Consider the following 23,998-nt stretch of genomic DNA (forward strand, 5'->3'; position numbering starts at 1 on the left):
ATGTCATCTCTATAGATTATGAGTAATGGCTAGTACTGTTTGTCTTGCACCTGATTTTACATCCAACCAGTTATCAGTATGGTCTATACATTGTGTTTTTGTAATGTTCCATTTGCACCATATTATTGTAGGCTTTTGTACAGCTTTTCTCTTGGTACCTTATCATATGTCTTTTCTAGATGTATAAAACTAAAGTACAAGTACTTATTCTCTTTTTGGATTTCTGAGATTTTTTCCCTTAAAGTAAATATCTGGTATTAACATTTCACTTGAATATGGCTTTCTTTCTCCACTGTCTCTATTACCATTTTTCTTAGCCTCTTGTCAAATATGTTCCATATAAAATTTATGCTAACATAAATCTTATATGGAACACTTGGTAGGGACAGCTATAATTCTCGGATGGTTTTATTTCCTTTTTTCATAGTGGGATGCTAGAAAGGCTCAGCTCCTATCATTTGAAGTTTGAAACTTTAAGCAAGCTTTCTGAAGTATGCAAATATAGCAATACAAAACATTTACAACTCTATATATATGAATATCATATTAAAAATTAGGAAAGAACTTGACATTGCTGGTATTCAGGAATGGGTAAGCAGAACTGATTCCACAGAAATAGGAGAGGAAAGATTAGTAAAGCGAGTAGTATTTTTTGACAGGTTTATAGCATTTAGCACATACAAACCACATGTAGCAGCACTCAATGTTTGAAATGTCCCCCTTTTGCCATCGTACACACCCAAAGTCTGTGAGACTACATATCGATGGCAGCATGCACAGCATCCAATGGAAACACTGCCAATGCTCACTCCAAATCCACCTTCAGGTTGGCAATGCTGGACTGCAGGCTACCCTCTCAAGCTCCGGCCCACAATTAGAAGCCTGACAGATTCAGATCAGGACTTCCACATCTCCAATCAGATGGTTATATGTGGTCAGGCACATTCGCCTCCAACCACTGTTGTGTGGTCCTCACCTTGTGTGCAGGAACTGAATCCCGTTAGAAGGTCCACTGTTTACCGTGAAGCAAGGTGTTGCTCAGGAGGCTGTACCACAGGTTCGAGCACAGTGTCTTGATAAACTTTGGAGGTTTTGACCCCTTTCTTGCAGAAATGCTACTTGGATACCCTTGATACATCACCACCATCAAACCATCACTGACACAGAGTGATGACTCCTAGGTGCTATGGCATGTGCTGTGTGACCATCTGGGACACATACCCAATTGGTTTGGTGGTTAAATGACTGTTCAATTGTGAAAATCTTCTCATCTATGAAGAGGATATACAGGGTGTTCGGGATAAATTTGACAGTTTCGTAAAGAAAAAGAAAATCTTCTTTGTATCTATTAAATTTAATGAATTGACAAAAAAACATTACAGGCAGAGTTAATTACAATACTATCAACAAGATTTACTCAAAATAACCACCATTAGCATCGATCACAGCTTCAATTCTGCTTCGGAACCTCGAACAAGCTGATGCTACAGTCTCCCTGGGAAGGGCCGCAAAAACTGTTTTAATTTTATCCATTAACTGGGCTTTTGTATTACTGGAAGTGCGATTGGTGTCTTTTTCAACTGCGCCCCATACAAAAATAATCCATGGGGTTAAGGTCTGGGGAGTTTGGAGGCCAAACATTTGGACTGGTGAAGTCGTAGAAATTTTCAGACAACCATTTTTGACTTTTCCCAGAGGTGTGGCAAGGGGCCGAATCCTGCTGCCATACATACGGCCTACCATTGGCTACCCTTGTTATCCAGGGCTTGACTACAGTTAGCAACTCCACGAACAAAGCCCGAATTCCAATGCCAGGGTTCTTCAACACCTGTTCCTGCAGATTTGCGAGGAATTCTGCTGTACGAACGCAATCAGATCGTCTGCTAGGGATCTTTCTTCTTGCTACATCCTCGTAGTCACCATTGCAAGTCTCTAGTTCATGCCTGATTGTTTTTACTGTATTCAGGGAGCATTGGGCAGCAGTCGTAATATCCTTATTTTGATGGCGGGCACGAATCATCATGATACAAGTTATTCTCTTCCATGATTCAGGTGGGTTCCAGCTATCCATCCTTTCTGACATCTTGTATATGAATGAAGAAGGGTCCAAACTTTTAAATGAAGAGAAGTGTGTGTTAATACATGTAACTTACGGAAAAATATAATTAATTATAAATATGTCAAATTTATCCCGAACACCCTGTATCTGTATCTATTGTTCACATACTGCCGGAGAAGTGCCATTTGATTTTATCACCCGTTGCCACATAAGTTGTGGTGTTAGGTAGTGTCCAGTAGAACGGCGATAGACTTTCTCTCAGCCCAAGGTCATCATTTAGTACATGTGACATCGTTCTCTGTGAAACGTTCATCTCTCGCCCCCTTACTTTCTGTGTTCTAACAGGATTACGGTGGATGTGTTCCTTCAGAGACCTTGCAAGCTGTTGCATCCTAATGCAGCATGGCTGACCTGTTCTTTGTCAGTTAGATACATATTCTGCTTTATAATGGTTAATAGTTCGATGCACAAACATCCTACTTATTCTGAGTGTTTTGTTGAAAATAACAGGTGGCAGCATTCCAACCTTGTGAAGAACTATTACAGCTACATGTTTCTCATAATCTCTTCACTGCATGTTGACTCGTACAGCTAGACAGTTCTCTCTCTCTCTCTCTCTACTGATAAACATGAATGTTGGCTGTGCACAGTGCCACTAATAGAACCAGACTTGCTCAGTTCTGTGGCCAGCATGGGGGAATGTGCAGAAGTTGTTAACAGTATGTATGGCAAGACTGTATTTGAGAATTTCTGGTTATATTCCAGCTGACTTTCCACATTTCAAGTGTTCAGTGGCTTTTTTCTACCTCAAATATTCATGTGCATTTCTTTATTGCTTTCTGTTTTGACTATTTTCTGCCATTGTTCTGTCGCTGCTCGTTTCATTTGATATTCTTTCAAAGTAACTATACGAGACATTGAGAATATCTTTAGTTATATGGCATCTGTAATTGATCATTCAGTATTTCCTCTATTGCTGAACTGTTTCAATAACCTTTAAAATATTTTGTCACCTTCATGATATTTATCTTTTGTCTTCTTGCCAATCTTCCCATAAGTTTTTTTTTTTTTTTTAATATTTAATCTTATATGGGAAATTTTATCTTATAACTTTAACTACTTTTACATACTTGCATTTTTTCTGTATACTCTGGGTGCTTGCAGGGGTGGCCTCTTGTGGAAATAGGTGCTTGGGAGAAGGGAGAAATACATCGGGTAATGCTGAATCCAGTGCAGTCTACAGAGGATAATGATAGGTACAGAAACAGTGACATTTTTATTCTTTATATTAATGCCAGGAGTATCTTAAATACAGGAGATGAATTGGTAGTTCTGATAGCACCAGCCTGTCTGAAGATTATTGGGATCTCTGAGATGTAATTGACAGAAGATGATATAATAACAGGAATAGAAGTAGCAGGGTACAGCATTTTTCGACAGGATGGGAAGGGAAAACACGCTGGCAGAGTATAGCTAATTCTCTTTTTATACACTATTTCTAAATAACATGGTTTAGAAAACAGAAGCAATTCTATTTTTACATGCCGTATTTTGACTTTACACGGTTCAAATGTCGTTTATTTTTAAAATTTCTGTTTGAATTCAGTTCTATTAAAAAGGGTATTTCCATTATAATTATCATTTCCTAGAATGGTACATATGTACTTAAACTTGAATTTTGGGGACCCCCCTCAATGTTTTTAATATCAGGGATTACTCTACACTACAGAATGGTGACAACAAAAAAAAATCAATTTTTGTAATTACGGTTCCTTGAAGTTAAGCCGACAGATAATCCGTTATATTTGCTTGCCGTTGGTTCCTGGAAGCAGAAGAGTGCTATGCTGATTCCTCAAAGTTAAGTTTGTCCGTTACTAGAGGCCCACCTATATAAAACTGCTTGGAAGGAGTTAAGCTATTTGCTAAACAATCATTTCTTGTTTACAATTCAAAACATATACACTTCTTGGGTTTTGATCATGAAAGTTTTGTTTGTGCAATACAGTTATACAAGTATATATTAAATTTTGAAGTTTTGTACGTGTGATATCAAATTAGTAAAATTAATTATTGATTATTTTCAGATATTTTCATAACATTACCCCATTAATCATGATGTCAGATAATTCAGTTAGACAGAAGAAGAAAAGAAAAGCTATTTCTTTAGAAATTAAGATCCATATTTTAGATCATTTAGCAGCTGGAGAAGGTTCAACATCCTTATGAGAACAATTAAGAAAAATGAAGAGGTCATTAGAAAATCTGTTCTTTATGGAACAAAATTAGGTGCCAAGTCATCATCATACGAGAGACATTATAAAAGTGAGGATGGAAAAGGGTCCTAGTGATGTGGATAGAAGAATGCTCACAAAAAGGAATACCTTTAGACAGAAATGTCATCAAAGAGAAAGCATTATGGTTGTACAAACAGATTCAGGAAAAGGAGCCAACAACAACAAACAACAATTGTGATTTTTCTGCAAGCACAGGTTGGCTTACAAAATTTATAAAAAGATACACACTTTGTAATGTAAAAATAAAAGGAGAAACTGCATCTGCAGATGAACCGACGGCTAGGGAATTTCTTTCAAAACTGTCTAAAAGATTGAAAACGGTGGCTACACTCCTGATCAAGTTTGGAATGCAGATGAGACCAGCCTTTTTTGGAAACAAATGCCAAGTAGAACTTATATAGTGAAATCACAAAAAAGTGTTGGTGGCTTTAAAGCAGCTAAGGATCATGTGACTATTATTTTACTGCAACAGGAGATCGTATATTAAAACCATTACACATTAATCGATCCCTACGACCATAGGCAGTGAAAGATGTGGATTTTAACATGTTAACAGTGCACTGGAAGGCAAACAAAACAGGTTGGGTTACAAAAGCAATTTTTAATGAATGGTTCCATCATTGTTTTGTTCCAGAAGTTAAACACTGTTTGATGGAAAAAATCTGGACTTTAAAGTTTTATTGATTATAGACATTGCACCTGGCTATCCTGTTTTAGAACACCTAAATGTGGAATTATGTTTTCTGCACATAATACAACATCATTAATACAACCACTAGAACAGGGTGTGATCGCTACTTTCAAAACTTACTACATAAGAAGAACATTCCAATACATTTTAGATAAATTAGATAAAGATAATTTATTGACAGTTATTGATGTGTGGAAGAGATTTTCTATTTTGGATTGCATGAAACTTGCTAAGTTGGCATCATCAGAATTGAAACCATCAACTTTAAATGCATGCTGGAAAGCTACTTGGCCAGAATGTGTGAAAAAGAAAAACCCTGTACCTTTGCATACAACTGAATATCCCAATATCATCAGATTAGCACATGCAGTTGGCAGAGAAGGATTTGATGATTTTTTGTCTGCAGATATTGAAGAAATGATGGTTGACAAGGCTGTTAGTGATGACGAAATAATAGAAGCTGCTCTTGAGAATCTCGATGAAAAAGAAAAAAGTGACGATGATGAAGAGATTGCACTCACTGCGGGAGTAATTAAAGAAGAGCTTCAAATGACTAGTAAATTGCAAAGTCATTTTCTTACACATGATCCAAATACTGAAGGAGCTGAACAGTTTAAATATAAATTGAAGTCATGTATGGTGCGATATGAAGAATTATACAAAGATATAGTCAAAATAGGATCTAATGATTTAATTACAGAGTTTGTGGTAAAAAACTAAAAATAAACCTTCAGAATTATTGGATATTACTGCTAATTTAGTTCCTTTTACTTAACGTTTCACCATTGCAGTATGAACAAGAAGGCCAAAGTGTTTCAAGTGATGGAAGTGATTTAATTCCAGTCTCACACAAAAAGAATATGTCTACTGTCAGACAGTAACGGTGAAATTTAACTAATAACCATATGCTCGATGTATTTGAGCCTTTTCAAATTTCTGTTTTACTAGTGACACACTATTTTCTTTAAGAAACCTACATATGTATATATTTTAAATAAGTATTTAAAATTAAAAAAATACTCCATTAAAGTTAAATTGAGTTTTATTCAATGATTTTCATATATTTAGTTTGAAAATAACTTATTGCTTGTATCGGGTTTTCACATCTGCTGAAACAATTCTTCTATTTTTTCATATGCACTGTATTCTTTTTTAGACAGTTTTTTCTGGAACCAATCTACCGTGTAAATAGAGAATCGGGTGTACCGCTTAAAATAAGTGATGACTTATGTCCTCTCAGAGTGGAGGATTTGGAGGGCATTGGCACTAATGGTTTTGTAAGCATATGGTATGAAGAAGAGGTGGGCAAGACAGGCTATTTACTGGGGGGGGGGGGTATTGCTATAAGTCAGGAAGCATAGAGGGTGAGGAGCAGGAGATGTTTAGGCAGTTGAGCTTGCCAAGTGCAAGAAGAACGATTGTTAATGGAGATTTTAACTGACTGTGGCAGCATAAATCGAGAAGAGGAAATTGCATGTAGTAATAAGTAATAACAATTTCTAGAATTCTTGGGGTACAAATGTCTTATGCAACATAAAGTAGAAGGAACATGAGGTTCAAGAGTTTTGGATTTGGTCATATCAGTTATTATGAGAAGAGCTGATAATAACTGAGATGGCATCTCTGTCCCCAGTTGGAGAGAGTGACCATGTGTTTTTGACTTAGAAGTTGAACAGACATACAGGAGTTTTAAAGACAGGAATGTATGTGAATTATAAGGCAGGTGATTATAATAGTCTTAGATATCAACTTGGGGCACTTCCATGGAGGAAGGGATTGGAAGGGCATGATGTCATTATTGCTTTGGAAATTGTGAAGGAATATTTGTTAGCAGCAATAGTAAGCTGTATTGAACGAGCGAAGAGGACACAGTTTGGTGTAAAGTGGATGATGAACAATTCCAAACAGGAACTGCAGGTAAAAAAAAGAGGTTATGGAAGAGATAAGGAGGGGAGTGGTGAGCAGATGCATGAAGAATATAAGACTCGGGCCAAGAGAGTGACAATGGTAAGGAAGGCAAAACTGGAATACGAGAAGAGATTGGCTCTAAGATCCAGAGAAAATCCTAAGGAATTTTTTGCTATGTGATGAGTAGGAGAAGAAATCATTGTTGAAGTGATATTGTGGGATAAAAATGGGAATTGAGTGAATGCAGAAGACAGTGGAGTTGTTTAATGAACACTTTATTGGAGTATTTCATCCTGGAGTAATGTCTTATCCCTTTAGTATTAAAATCTAGTAGGTTTAATACTAGAGGGATAGGACAGCTTTGGGGTTTAGAAGTGCAAGAGTAGAGTGTGTTTCAAATACTGACTACTCTGGATGTCAAAGCATTGGGACAGGATGAAATTTCTCTACAGGTTTTGAGAGAATGGGCTAAAGAACTGATAGCTCCACTGACTTGTCTTTTCAATGATGAAAGTCTGGCTAAGGAAAGGTACCATGGAGTGGAAGGAGGGTAAGATAGTGCCAAATTATAGACTAGTTTGTGTTTCATCAGTAGTTAAGATCTTGGAGAAATTGGTGAGGGGACCATGTACAGCTTTGGACAGATGAGAGTAATGTTATCTTTGAGAGTCAACATGGATTTGTTATTGGGCGCTCTTGCTTTAGTAATATGATTGCTATAATAAATTTATAATAAAGTAACGAGCAGTTGATGAGGGGATGGCATATTCTGCCATTTTTTAAAAAAATTTACAAAGGCATTTGACAGGGTACCACATGATAAGCTGATATTTAAATTGCAACACATGGGTTTAGAAGTAAGGTTAGTCAACTGGATTCAGGATTGGCTATCTGATAGGTATCAGAGAGTTGTGTATGGGGGGGGGGGGCAATATCAATGAGGCAGAAGATTACAAGTGCAGTCCCACATGGCTCAGTACTGGGACCTATATTGTTTACCTGTTATATTAATGACATTGTCAATGGATTGCAAAGTGATGTTCAGTTGTTTGCAGATGATGTGAAGTTGGGAATGGTTATTAGTAATCGTGCAGATGTGGTTGCCCTGCAAGAGGATTTGAATAAACTGGACATATAGACAAATGAATTGGCATGTCATTTTAATGCAGTTAAATGTAAAGTCTTAAAGTTTGGGATACATTAATGGGGTGAATACTTGTTGGAGAAACTGTACTGGAGGATGTGTGGAAGGTAAGAGATCTGGGGGTGATGATTGATAGAAACCTGAAATTTGGGGATCATATTACGAAGGTGATGAAGGTAACTCAGAGGATTGCTGCTATACTGAGGACGCTGACCTGCAGAGATAAAAGAGTTGTCATTCCATTGTATAAAGTTCTGATCAGACCACACTTGGACTATTGTTCTCAAATTTGATCTCCAGGATTTGAAAAGAATAAATTAATTGTGGAAAGGATGCAGATATGGATAACAAAGATGGTTTCAGGACTACATTGTTAGTTATGAAGATTGACTGAAGGAATGGACTACAGAGTTTGATGTAAGAAGGATAAATGATATGATTGAGACTTTTAATCTTTTGAGAACTGGTTACAGGGTTGACACTGGGGAGTTCTTTTCACTTGGTGGAACAGAGGGAAGGAGCGAGGACAAGGGGGGGCCATCCCTGAAGTTACAAAAGGAAGTTGTAAGCAAGATGGTGAGGAGTGGTGTCTTTGCATGGATGGTATTGAACTGTGTGGTGAGAGCATGAACAGTCAGTGACTTCAAGAAGTGGTATGATAGACTCTGCTTTTTCTAAGATGGCCTCCTGCGCTGAGTCTTTTGACTCCATGGAGGCCTGAATCATAATAATAATAAAGTTTTCAGTATGATTTCTTTAAGTGAACTGCCATTGAACTTCTTGAGGTATATGAAGTTCTGATTTTTAATGTAATCCCATATTCAAAATTTTGAAATATATTTACTACCTTGGATGGGCAGATGGTTGAGACAGAATTAAGTTGTTAACAATGAAATTAACAAAGTTATAAGAACTTTTTTTTTCTTTTAAAAATCAAGACATAATAGGAAGAATTTATATAATATTACCAGAATCACCTACGTTTAATTTAAATATCTTTATTTGTAAAATTTTTGGCTCAGTTTCATAACTATTATCAATACAATTATAGGAAACCATAAAAAAAAAAAAAAGAGAACAATTCAATTGAAAGCACATGAAATAACGTGCACTATTGGCTACAGGAGAATAGCTCCATCTGCATTAAATGGATATTCAAAATAAATTATAATAAAATAATTTATTTTTAAATATAAACAATTTTTTTTAAATTGCAAATTAATGATCGACCATTGAACCCACACTATTTTCAGACATCAAAAATATTGTGCTATGGCTAGGGACCACGAGATGGCGGCACTTGTTATCTGTCTCTTCACTGTGTACTGATTAAATTCATGATGGCCTTGGGCCAGTTATCTCTGATTGGCCACCATTGAAGATTGAACTGCCCACTCACTCTCAAAAAAGTTAGATAGAACTAAAATGGCCTCACCTGCTCCCTATACAGGAATAAAAAGGCATTAGCTGATTTTTTTTGTAAGGAACACATGAATAGTGAGTATTTGGCAGTATAACTTCCCAAAATTGAGAAAAATTCAGGCAATCGTTTTTGTTCAAGTTTGGGTTGTGAATGTGTGCTTCGCAGCTTTCTTTGCATAGTTTTGTGTGACACTTTGGTTTTCTTTCATTGAATCCTGTGTTTTGTAGACAATGCATGGTTTGCTAAATTTGTTGGGTTCTTTAAGTAAAATGTATTCCTGGTGTTCTTCAAGGTGAATTCCTGCAGAATGACCAGATTGTCTATAATAGCATAAGCTGCAAGAGCAAGGAATTCTGTAAACCCCAGGATAAGAAAGGGGGGGATATTTATCTTTAGGTGAGATAAGGAAGATATTAAGTTTGCGAACTGGAGATGAAAAAAGACTTGTAAGTTAATCTTTCAAAGGTAATCTTGCTATTTTTTCTGAAAGTCTTTTTCTGGTAATTTCTTCATGTGGATGATTAGGATGACTGCCATAATTATTGATTAGTTTTTGAACAATAACCATTAAATATAAAAGTAGTTCTGATAATATTATTATTATTATTACGGGCAACTCCAAGGAGTCCTTAGACTCATCGAGGGAGACCCCAAATCATGTCAAGAACAACTATTCAACATCCGCACAATATCTATCATACTTTGCCTTGAAGTCATTCACAGTCATGGCACCCACAATAAACTCTGGCAGCTTATTCCACTCATTCACCACTCTCCAAGTAAAAAACCTAGATTTAACACCCTTGCTAACCACACTCCTGCCCAGTTTCCATGGATGGCCCCTAGTCCTCCTACCACCACCACCACCAGTCCTGTTCTGAAAAATATCCTCTGAATTAATGTTATAGAAACCCTTCAGTAATTTGAATGTCTCAATGATATCACCCCTTTTCTGCCTATCAACCAATTTCTGCAGCCCACAAATTTTCATCCTGTTCTCATAAGGTTCATTCCATAGACCTGCTATCATCTTGGTCACTCGCCTTGGAATCCTCTCCACCTCCTCCCCATCAAGAAGAAACCCTGGTGCCCAGATCTGGACACAGTAGTCAAGATGGGGGGGTCTTATCAAGGCTCGATACAGAGGAACAATAACTTGCTTGTTACTGCTCGTCAAAGTATTCTTCAGTAACCAAGTGATTCAAATTTATATAATATTATTACCAGAATCACCTACGTTTAATTTAAATATCTTTATTTGTAAATTTTTTTGTAAAATATTTCCATGGATGGCCCCTAATATATAGTTCTTTGTTTAGAAGAGAATTTGTAGAACATATATTATGAGGTCTGTCAACTAAAGATTTGATTACACCATATTTCTGACAAGGATTATGATGTGAGTTAGAATAAATATATTTACCAGTATGAGTTGGTTTCTATATACTGAGAACTATAAACTACCATTTGGTTGATGTAGAATGAGAACATCCAAAAAAGGGAGACAATTATTATCTTCAACTCCAGGGTAAATTTGATTCTTGGATTTATTGAATTAATTTTTTTCAAGAAATTCATGAAGATCGGATGAGGACGAGTTCCATGCAGAACACATCATCAACGTATCTGTACTAAACCAATGGTTTAGGTGAAAAAAATGTCCATGATCAAGCTGTTCCATAAAGTAATTATCTAGAGTTGGTGAAAGGGAAGACACCATAGCTGTTTATACAGTTTGTTCTGACACCTAAAGTATCCTGAATTAATGATAAAGTGAAATAATTTTACAATATCAGGAGAAAAATCTTTATGAAGTTATTCAATCATATCTGTCAGAGGGATATTTGTGAAGAGGGAGACTACATCATAGCTTAGATGTGTAGGTTGTAAGGATAATCCTGAAATTTTATTCTTAAAATCTATTTAATTTTTTATGAAGGAAGCAGAATTTCCAGTAAATGCAGAAAGAAGATTAGATTGAGGCTTTATAAGTAGGATATCCTATGCTGTTCTCAATAGGTCTTAACGGCACATTTTCTTTGTGCAATTTAGGAAGACTATCAATCTTGGAGCAAAAGCATGATGAACTTTTAGCCTTTTTACTGTTTCTTCATCCCAAGAATGAATTTTGTGCAATTTTCACACTTCCAACTCTTAACTATATACAAATCCCAAATGTTTAGAATACTGCTCATGTGTTTGGGGGTGGTGCACTTAAAATTTCACTGAAAATTCTTGATGCCATCCAGCAGACAGCAATTTGGCTCATAGATGATCTCTCTCTCTCTTACAGATTCAGTTTGGCCTCTATCTCACAGATGCAGTTTTTCAGCACTCTATTTTTTGGGTATTTCGACTGGCCTTGCTCTACAGAACTACTAACATCATTCTTCTGCTTTACTGTGCATCTGAAAGATGTAACAGAAAGGGATGCTGGGCAGTTGCTGCCCTTGTATCCCTTTACTGTGCATCTGCAAACACACCTGCTTCTCCTCTTCTATTCCATCTACCTCTGTCCTCTGGAACAGCATTCTCTTGAAGTATTCCCAAATAACTACAACTTGCAACTCTTCAAAAAAAAAAAAAAAAAACTCGGTCAACTTCTTTCTGTCCTTATCTGCCCTAACTTGGTACTCATATGCTTATAGGATCTTCAACCTCTCATTTATGGGGATCTATATAGAAAAAATCATTCTCATCCAACTATGTCTCACTTATTCCAGTAGTTTTCAAATGAATGAACTTGATTGATGCAACAATTTTGTACCTTATTTATGATACTCGTGGCATTCATAAATAAACCTATATTTCCCTGATATTCATTCCACACTTTTACTCATCTTGCAGGAAAGACCTTGTTCTACCTCCTCTAGTATAATTCATTTTCGAGACTATAACCAATCTTTAATGCCCATAATTTTCCCTACGTTCAAATTCCCCTGTATCCAAAGTCATGCTGTTTGTTGTCTACTCACATGCATGCATTCACTGCTGCCTCCAGCATCCATTCTTCTGATGCCATATCTCCCTATTCCATCTTGCATTCTTATTCTCATTCTCCTCTCATGCACTCCTCACCTCTCCATTTTCAAGCACTTCTTCAGTCTCTTGTGCTCTACTTTCTCTGTTTTGTCACATCACTTTCCACTTCCTGAGATATCTTGTTCACCTCTGTCTTTACTCTTACTTCCAAGTGCCTTTCCAGTTGACTCCAGATTCATTTAAATTAAATGCAGTTCATCACTTATACATCTCATCCATCCTGCTCATTCACAAACTACAGGCCTTTCTCCTAATACTGCCAATATGCTGTTCATGAACACTGCCTTTCCATCTCAGCTCATTACTGTCATACCTGGCAACACAGTACCTTTCCTGCCAAACTGTTGTCTTTTACTGTTCTCAGTAACTTCCTGATATCCATTCTCACATTTCAATTCTGCCCAACCAAATCATTCATTCCAACCAAGTCAATGAGCAATTTGACTTGCAGCTCTCACAAGTCAACCATGCTTCGTACCAAGTGTTTCAGGTGTTCTTGAGGAAAACTGGCCCACTCCTTCAGAGCAAGGAAAGGCCTTGTTTATTTTTTGAAAGGGGAATTTCAAGCAGCAGTGGATCTCCTTATTGCATCCCAAATGTGCTGGCCACTCGATTCGATTAATATCCTCGGTTTCCAGAAGTATCTTCACTGCTCATGTATGATGTGTGTCATGGTGATCCATAAAAATAAATTCAATTTTTGTTTTCAGGTGTACAATATGTCTTTAAAGTTGCTGACAGGAGTGATCCACATCCCTCTCATAAAGGTGTGTGTGTGAGAGAGAGCATAAATATAAAGCAGAGGTTAAAATCTGTAATTATAATTATAGGTCATTCACTATGTTTACCACTCAGTGTTGCAGAAGGTGATTCATTTTCAACAGGAAAAGCATTTGCTTCTGTACCTCTTCTACATATGCTTGCTGAAGTAGCTTCAGCAACCTTACAGAATGACCCTACCTTATCATCAACTTCTGAAGATCAGGACTCATCATCAAAGGTGTGTATCACATTTTTTTCATGTGTACTTCTTTTTTTGCTCAGAAACTAACATTTAAGGAAATAAAGATGTATATTAAGACTGAAAGTTAAATAGAACTTTCATAAATTTTATAGAGTGAATTACATGTGTTTTTTTAATGTTATGTCTGTTATATATTAATAAGATGGGAGATACTGAGAAGTCACCTCTGGAAGGTGATCCCCCTAGTATCTCCCATCTTATTTATAGAAAAATTTCTTCACCATCTATTCTATAAAATCCCTTTAGTAAGATGTACTTATCATATCTCCTCTTTTCTATATATCAATTAAGCTCGGTAATCCATTAACCTATGGTCTGTCCTCATAGAGAGAACTCCACAGACCAGGACCATTTTGGTCACTCACTACCAAATTTCTATATGATTATCAGACATAATGAAATGCTTCGCATAGGTTATGCAGGAGGAATAATGTGAAGTTGGTGGATGTGTGGAGTGAGTTTTATAGGTAAAGAACTTATACAAGGATGGTTTGTATCTAAATGGATTTGGTGTTCAGAGTCTGGAAAAAGCATTGTTGTTGTATGAAGTGAAAGCGGATGTGTAAAATCAGGGAAACTAGAGCTAAATAAATAAATAAATTCCGTGTGATGATACTGCGTTCTCCCCTTTTTACGGGAGTTCACGGTACCATCTAGTCCGCCCAAATTTTATCTGGGCTCCGGAACCGGTACAGGCTGACGAATCAGACCTATGGCTGAGTCAGTATTCCTGACTGTAATCCGTGTGTCCTCAGACCGGTTTGCCTGCTTGCAGGATGAAAAATACCAGATAAACTGGTGGAAAAAACCCTGCTGTCCACACCCAAGACCGGCTAACTTGGCTATGACTGAGGAAGATCCTTAAGCTCTTCACGTTGTTGACGAGAATCAAACCTAGGACACTCCTTCCCCAGGCATATGGTTGTGAAGCGCAAAGCCACTAGGCTAACTGCACGGACAACTAGAGCTTTTTTTGGGGGAATTTGTTGCGTGGATATGCAGATATCGATGAAGCAGTTGAATGTAAGAATGTGCGTAAAATGCCTAAATTAGTACGACTGGTAACAAACCAGAAAGGATAGTTAGTATAAAGTGTCAGGGTAATGGTGGGCCTAAGGGGCTTTTGCTCTTTATATACACTAATGCCCAGAAGCATTTGGAATAAAGGGGGAGGAGTTTTTAGCATTGGTTAGTTTATCCTGGCCAAAGGTTATTGGCATTAGTTAGACATGGCTGACAGAAGATGATATAGTTAGTGGGATAGAATGTGAAGGGTATAGTGTGTTCAGGCAGGATGGAGAGAAAAGAATGGGCAGAGTAATGTTTTTGATGATAGTCGATTAACTGCAACCAAAGAGAATAGAAGTTTAACTGCAGGCCAGTGAAAATATCACGTTTGAGCTATCTGGTGTGAGATAGAGACCAGCATACAGTTAGATACTTCTTAGACCAGGAGATGGAAAAGATGATGGGTATAGTATGCAATGACAAACAAGCTTATTGAGTAGAGAGTGGGTAATTATTATGGGGATTTCCACTATGAGAACATACATTGGAAGGAGGAGAGGAAGGAAATAGAATTTATATAGTTACTAAGGAATAATTACCCGAGACAGCATTTGACGGAATATATTATTATTATTATTATTATTTGACACCTCCATATTATTATAATAATAATAATAATATATTATTATTATTATTATTAATATTTGACACCTCCAGGGAGTCCACGGACTCATCGAGGGAGGGCACCGGCTCTACAACTCCGTCTCCACTATTCAATCATCAACTGATGACAACTATACCAATGCCATCTACTGCCAACCACCATTGGTATTTACACAGACAATCGCCAACATCCATGCCCGTGGCAGGATTCGAACCTACAGCCTTTTGGCTGGAGAGCGGATACGCTATCCACTCGGCCAACCAGGCTGGCGTTTGGTCAAGGTTTGAGAGTGCTGGATTTTGTAACTGCATCAGAAAATGTGGCTCTAACCAATATGATTAACATTGCCACCAGTTGGTGAGGATGATCATATGTTTTTGACCTAGGAGATGGCTAAATGCGTGGAATTTTCAGTTAAGATGAGGGGGGAATATATGTGAAATTACAGGGCTGGTAAGTATGACAAACTTAGGAGATAGCTTGGATCAGTGCCATGGCATGCAAAACTGCAAGGGCTGAATATTGATAGTGCCTGGGAAGTGGTAAAGGGAAGTAATAGCAAATGGCATATCAGAGTCAGAAGAGTTAATCAAGTAGAGTTAAATGGATGAATATCATCAAGCTGGAGCTACAAAAAAAAGAAAAAAGAAATTGTGGAGAGAATTCAAGGAGAAAGGTGACCAGCAGGCACATGAGTAGTATAAAGCACAGGCCAGAAGGGTAACCAGTGTGGTAAGAAAGGCAAAAGTAGAACATGAAAGGAAATTAGCAGTGTAGGCCAAAAATAATTCCAAACAGTTCTCTCGATATGTTGCAAGTAAAAGGAAGAGTGTTAATGGCAGAATGATTTTAATGAACACTGATGGGAAGGAGATAACTGAATCAGTCAAAATAGTAGAATTAATAAGTGAAGAATTTGCTACAGTATATCATTGAGGTGGAGATATTACAGTAACAAGAGAAGGAAAGGCTTATATGGGAACTGAGGTAAATGAAATGGAGGTGCATAGCATATTACAGAACCTTGATCTGAATACATCTATGGGATTAGATGGTATACCAGCTCGAGTTTTACGTGAAGGTGCTAGGGAACTGTCAGTGCTTTTGACTGCATTGTTTAATCCAATCTCAGTTCTGGGTTAGTCCAAAGGGGATGGAAAGAGGGGAAAATAGTTCCATTGCATAAAGGAGGCTCCAAGACTGATGCAACAAATTACTGATCAGTTTGGATATCATGAGTTGTCAAGGTACTGGAGAAGTTGCTCAAGGAATGAATAAATAGAAAGGGATTATTGTATGGAATGGGGGGGGGGGGCAACATGGTTTTGTGAAGGGTAGGTTGTGCCTCAGTAACTTGCTCACATTTTGTCACTCAGTGACAGCTGAGTTGGATAAAGGTTTCCAGTGATACTGTTGGCTTTGCAAAAAGCCTTTGACAGGATACCAAATGGAATTCCAATCAATAACCTGCAGCACATGGGATGATGGATGTAGGGTGAAGTGGATAAGAGGGTGGTCGATGGAGAAATATCACAGGAAGTAGTTTATTCAGGAGTAGTGCAGAAGAAAGCCTGTGACTGGTGGCTTTCCATAGTGCTCTGTTCTTGGGCTACTACTGTTTAATTTGTCCATTAATGATATAGGAAATAATCTGAGAGGAACTGTTCAGTTGTTTGCCAATGATGCAAAATTGGGCAGAGCAATCATCCTGCAAAAATAATTTTGTAGGATGATTTAGATAGATTGACTGCCTGGGCAAAAGAGAATGGATGTCAGTTTAATGTGGCAAACTGTAAGATTATGCATTTTGAGACAAAAAGATTACCAGCTGTATACCACATTGATGGAACTGTACTCCAGGAAATTGACATAGCCAGAGATTTGGGAATGTTTGTGGACAAGGGGTTAAAGTTTAGAGGCATAGCTAAAGCAGCTCATTGGATTACTTAGTTGCTGACAAATACCCTGACAGGCAGAGACAAGAGGTTATTATACCTCTTTATAGAGCCTTGGTTAGATCCCATCTTGACCTACTGTGCACAGATCTGGTCATCTGGATTTGTTGGGAATGAGGAGGTGAAGAGGATCCAGAGGCAAGTGACCAAGATGGTAGCAGGTCTATGGAATGAACCTGAGGACAGGCTGAAGATTTGCTGGTTCCAAAAATTGGTTGACAGGTGGGAAAAGGGGTGATATCATTGAGACATACAAATTACCGAGTGGTTTTTACAAGATTAATACAGAGGAAATTTTTCAGAATAGGTCTGGTGGTGGGGGAATTTTGGGGCCATCATTGAAAAGTGAGCATGAGCATAGTTAGCAAGGGTGTTAGAACTAGATTTTTTGCTTGCAGAATGGTGAATGAGTGGAATAGGTTGCCAGAATCTGTTGTGGGTGCATGACTGATTGAGTTCAAAGCAAAGTATGATAGCTACTGTACAAATGCTGGATGGTTCTTGGCATGATGTTTAGTGCCTCCTCTCGATAAGTCTAAGGACTCCATGGAGTATCCTATAATAATAATAATAATAATTAGGAGAAGCTAATAATAATAGTAAGTGCTTGCTAGATTTCTGTTCAGGACATGGACTAGTTATTACTAACCCTATATTCCAACATAACAATAGATATAAATTCTTATGGAGAGAATATGCAAGAAATAAGAAAGTCTTATCAAGTATGTTATTGTTGATAATGATATCGTCATGCTGCTTCAGAACATTAATATACAGAGGATTTAAAATCGGAAGTAATCACCATTTAGTTTTGAGCAGGATAAAATTGAATATCATATTTCATATTTATCATATTGAAATGATAATTGTGCAGAGTTGAGCAGCTTCAGGAAAAAATGGAAGAGTTTGAAAACAAGATAGTTCTTGGAAACTGATTGATTGAGCTAGAGAGGCATGTGGTGATGTTATCTGCAAGGATAGAAAAAATCAGAACTCCATGGTTGACTCAGAAAGTTGGAGGCATTCAAGGAAAAGAAGGGAGTAATCAATAATTCCTGGTAACTAAGTCATCTTGTGCTGACTTACTTACCAGGAATGATTTTCAGAATTGGGAAGTGGTAGAGATGGTAGATGTATGCAACATAATGAATCAAGGAAATCTTAAACCTCAGAAGGTAAAAAAAAGGGGAAGATTCAAGATTAGGCATCTTTTGGCAAGAAATACCAGATCACAGAAGCACACTGGAAGGAATCATACAGCATATAGTTTGGACAGTTAAGATGTGATGTAATATGGTTGTTGCGACAGAAATTTAGGTTTCAGTCAAAAACAGATCGACTTCTACAATTGATGGCAGAAGTCATTTTGGTAGGTGTTTGATATAATATCAAAAATGTTCAAGTGAATAGGAAAGAAATTTTTTTATTTTTTGAATTGCTTAATTCTTTGGGAAAATTTTTAAGGAAGGATGTTTTTTATTTTAAAGCAGTTTCCCTGTTCTTTTACCTTTTGAAATGCTGACATGACAGTAAATCTAAATAAATATAGTGGAACATACTCTTAGACATATCACCCATATGGAAAGCATTTAGTTTCCATGTCATAATGTAGCCTTGATAGTACTCCTTACATATCATTATACAGTCTCCCTGCAGGCATCACCTTGCAGCAAGACCATGCACCAGCTAATAAGGTTCAATCCGGTACGTCATCTAGTTGTAAGCCTGCAGGATTACATTACTGCTGTACCCTCAAAAAGGAGGGGATTCTGTATCTCTGCAGTATATTTGGCATGCCTTTTGAGGAGGTGTCACTCACATTACATGTTAAAAGATTATTATTATTACCTAAGACTCCATGGAGTTAGAGACTCATCTAGGAGGTCCTTTTGTCATGCACTTAGCTCATCATACTGCACCTTAACACTTTGAGTCCTTGATCTACTGGGACTTAAAGAACGATCAATATATATTTACATCGATAGGACTCGAAGTGTTAAACACACTCAAATTCTCTGCAGACACACACTCTCAGGCAAGGCTATCCAATCATTCACAATTCTGCATGCAAAAAAACCTGCTTATTCCTTTGCTCATGCCTTCCTTATACAGCTTCCATGGATGACTTCTTGTTCTCCCCTGATCTCCTACCATTTTCTGTAAAACCTCTTCAACATTGATCCCATAACAACCACTTACTAACTTGTGGGTCTCTATCATGTCACCCCTCTTCCTTCTATCCACTAGACTCTGTAAATTGCATCTTCTCAATCTTTGCTCATATTCAACATTCCAGAGATCAGAAATTACCTTAGGCAGTTGCCTCTGGACCCTTTGCAACATCTCTTTGTCCTTTTGAAAACCAGGTGACCAAATCTGTGCACAGTAGTCCGTCCATGTGTAGCCTAATCAGAGCCTTTACAATGGAACAAAAATCTATTTACTTCTACAAGTCAGTGTCTTCTGCATCATTCCAGAATTCGTTGTGTTGTCCTCTAAAATTTTAGATCCTTATCCACCATCGCCCCCAAAATCTCTTATTTTTCTCCACCTCCAACAATATATCCCTGAGGTACACCACTAGTGATTTCCTCTTCTGGGATGTTGCTTCCCCATACACAACTTGCTGATACCTATCAGATAGCCAATCTAATATCTAATCCCATCTGCTCTAGTTTGATTATCAACTTATCATGTGGTAATCTATCAAAAGCCTTTGCAAAATCTAAGTATTTTACTGTGTATCCCTCTCCTTTGTCCAAAGAAGCCATCGCCTTATTTTAATAAGTAAGTAGATTACTGAAGCATAATTCCCTTTAGCAAATCCATGCTGTCCATCAAAGATAATACCATTATTGTCAACCCAATTTTGGATCCTGATTCTCACCAGCCTCTCCAACACTTTAACCCACAACATCTGACACACAGATAGACCTATAATTTGATGCTTGAGTTCTATCATCTTTCTTATGAAGTGGCACAATTTGCCCTCCTTCCACTCCTTTGGAACTTGACCCACTGCAAGACTCATATTAAACAAATATGACAAACACATGCCAACTCCCTGGTGCATTCCTTCAAAATACGTGGTGATAAAAACATAAAAATAAAAACAAGTCCTGCAGCCTTATTAACATCAAGTTTGCTCAATTCCCCATATACCTCTTGCTCACTTGTAGTCAGTCTCTCCTCCACATCATCAACTGCTCTTAAACTCTCCATGATGTCACATTCACAAGAATGAAAAACCTTTATGAACTGCTCATTAAGTTGGGGGAGGGTTTGGGAGAGGACAGAAATTAGAACCTTACTGTAGAGCCTCCGTACTTCAGTTAGTATAGACAAAGCCCTTTGGTCGGAAAGACTTGGTTCGATTCCTGTCAGTGACGTGAAAAACCTTTATCTGGTCTCTTTCGACTAAAGGTGAGTTAGCCAGTCTCATATGGAGGTGGGGTTTTTTTCACCTAAACACTTGGGTTTTTCATCTCCCAGAACAGGCAAACCAGCCCCGTGAACACACATGGATTACAGGCATGAATACATCCCAGCCATATGCTGGTCCTGATCCTGGATAAAAGTTTGGGGTTGGGGAAAACAATGGTGAACTACCCTGTAAAAATCTCACCAGGAATACTTTGTAGCAATGCTTACAAAGTCACCTACAGTCGGAAACAATTGAAAGGGAAAAATCAGACTGTGGGAACCAAACATAGCAACTGGGTATGTGACGAAGTATGATTTGATAAACAAACATGAAATATTTGCTTTTCAGTTTGACTGAAGCATACTGAGTTAATTAAATTTTACAAAAAAAAGTTCTTAACAAAAAATATGCTAATTAAAAATTGGTTTTATAGAAAGATTGAAAAAAAGTGTGATAATACTTCGCCTAACAAAGTAATTACATGAACATAAAAAAAAAAAAAAACAGAATGAAAATGAGAGTGGTGAAAAACATTCTCGTACTTCCTTAACCTCTCTTCCGGCTGTGGTGGATGAAATAGTGAGACCTAATTGCACTTCTTATCCATGTTATTCAATAGGTGTTTATAGAATCGTATCCAAATTTTGCTGGACGTCTATAGATGTCCTGGTCAGTTGGGGTGCTAAATAACAAAATAAAAAATTAACAGAATTTTGATCTTGAATTGTTAAATATAGAGACTAATTATGAATTTTTTGAAGAAGTCTACTTCTGGTTTCTTAATAAATTTTCCTTCTGAGGAAACAATTTCTTGTTGTATTTGCTGCTAGCTGGTGCTGAAATTTTCTTGCTAATTCACTCAAAATTGGCAATGTGATTTTCTTCTATCCACCAGACTAATGGATCATCAGTAGTTCTTTTAATGAAACTAATGAAAGACACTATTGAAAAGTGGCTTATTAAAATATATGATCATGTCATCAGTAATGTTTTTTCTGCAGCCAATTTGCTTTCAACTGCATAGCAATACAGCAAGTAGTGGAGAAGAGGTGATATTGCCATAATTTACTGGTTTTTTTTATCATTGTGATTTTACAACAATCTCATTGTTTTTGATAAAGGAATGTTATTGACCTCATCGCTTGATATTTCAAATCAGATTCAGATTTCTTATTAATTAGAATGCTTTTAACATGATCAGTTTTTCTCACTTCTAATATTACTTAAATTTCTGAACTCAAGGTTTTTTTAATGTTCTTTTTGTATTTGTTTTAGCATATAAAAAAAGTAGTTCCACCTAGGGTACATCTTGAACTAATTTTATATGATTGGCATTTAATTCCATTTGAATATCTTAATTTCAAGCAAGCATACAGCAGATTTATGGTTAAATGTGCTACTGTTTTTCTACACACTGATATTAAATTTGATATCGATATATCTGCATCTGTTATTATTGATTGCAACATGTGAATTAAACATGGAACTATTATAATTACGACTATTTTGCCTGCTTCAGTTTAGGAGTGCCCCTGCTTAAATGTCATTGGCTATTTACTCACGGATTCTTAGGGCATTGTAGATGTAAGTTTACCAAAAAGTATATGTAGCATAAGGAAGAGAAATTTACACATACCTTTTTCTGGGTGTTGCTGCTTTTCTTCTTTATGCGATGTCCAAAAACTACTGAATGTGTGGAGAGGGGAGTAGGCAATTTGGGAGAATTAAATGAGAAAAACCCGGTTTTTTTTTCCGTAATATATATATATAAACATATATATTATATTACTATATTATATAGGGTGGGAGAAAGGTGAAAGGGTTGATTATTTATATAGGGGGGAAGGGGAAAGGGGGGTTGATGGGGTGCGGTCCATTTCGACTATTCTGGGTCATCTGAACACATTGGGAAAGTGGATGCTATGTCAGGTCGGGTAGGTGCTTCTGTTTTTGAAGTGTTTGTGTTATTGCCTATTGGTTGGGGTTGTGACCTCAATTTTATGTTGTGAAGCTTCCAAACCTCGGAGATTATGTAGGGCCTGTGTACGTTGATAGAGTTCGCGTCACATTTTATGACTATTGTTTCCAATATTCTTAGCATTGTTTCATTGCCTTGTCTGTCTACTATGATTGCCTTGTCGATCTGCGGGGTATGTTTTTGTTCAAGGGCGTGAACAGCTATTTCCATTTTTCCTGTGCTTTGTATTCGATTTTTCTTTTTGATGTTACGTTTTTTAGTGTTTAGATGTTCTGGAATAGGGATGTTACAATCACGGTAGTGTTCTTGTAGTGTTGCTCATAAAGACCTGATGTTGGAACCTGTGTAGGTAATATCACAGTCTTTTTGGCAGGGAAATTTATAGACTACATTGTGATGTTCAAATATTTCTTTCTGTGTGTGAGGTTTGGTGGATTTTAGGAGATTTGCCAGTTTTTGGTTTGTGGTGAATACCAATTTGTAGTCAGTATGTTTGAAGATGTATTTATAAGCTTTGTATGTGTTTTGGGTGTATGGTAGTTTGATCATTTTTTGTGTTGGGAAGTTCGTTTTGGTACTTGGGTTGTTTTGGCGGTTTTTTGCCATCTTGTTTGCGTAGTTAATCAGTTGTGTAGGATAGTTGCGATTTATGAAGATCTGTGTTAGTTTTAAGAGGAGTAACATGGGAGTTTTCCCAGAAATAATATACATAAACATGGAACGCTTAAAACTTCAGTATTACTACTCCCCCCGTAGTACTGGCTACATTGTCTCAAGCCATTACGTGAATGTGTGAAATATGAATATCCCATGTTTGTAGCAGACATAATACACATATCAATTATAAGTTATTAGTTGATATCGATAACAGATATTGATATCAAATTTAATAGCATGTGGAAAAATTGTGGCACAGTTTCAGTGTTTTGTTTTACAAATTCGTTGCATACTCTGTAGCTCAGTTAGTATAGACAAAGCCCTTTTGTCTGACAGACCTAGTTTCCTTTCCTATCCATGATGTGAGGAACCTTTATCTGGTCTCTTTTGACTACAGATGAGTTAGCCGATCTCATATGGAGGGTTTTTCCACCTGGAAACTCAGGAGTTTTTTATGTCCCTCAGAACAGAAAAGCCAGCCCGTGAACACACAAAAAAGATCTACAGTCATAAAAAAAAAACACATACTTAATCCCTCATTAGAACTCAACCTGTCCTAAGGTTGGTTGATTCATTTAAATAAATTTTAAATGATTAATCATAAATGTTGTATTTGTATTTTTTTTTTTTTTTTTCATGTACAATCCTGAGATATTTGCTTGCATATTTAACATTTTGCAAATCTTGAATCTTCACATAAATCATATATATATATATATATTACTTT

General features: G+C 37.0%; 1 protein-coding gene across 1 annotated transcript in view; it reads left to right on the forward strand.

The window, feature by feature from the left end:
• LOC150102533 (uncharacterized) overlaps positions 1-23,998 on the forward strand; it is a 194,652-nt gene that overhangs the window by 11,191 nt on the left and 159,463 nt on the right. Inside the window, exon 2 of the mRNA XM_090399107.1 lies at positions 13,392-13,561. Coding sequence (XP_090255233.1) covers positions 13,392-13,561 — 170 coding nt within the window. The remainder of the gene's footprint in view (positions 1-13,391; positions 13,562-23,998) is intronic.

This window comes from Typopeltis vanoorti, chromosome 10, assembly GCF_054136105.1.
Source record: "Typopeltis vanoorti isolate ZY-2024b chromosome 10, IOZ_Tvanoo_1.0, whole genome shotgun sequence".
NCBI lineage: Eukaryota > Metazoa > Arthropoda > Arachnida > Uropygi > Thelyphonidae > Typopeltis > Typopeltis vanoorti.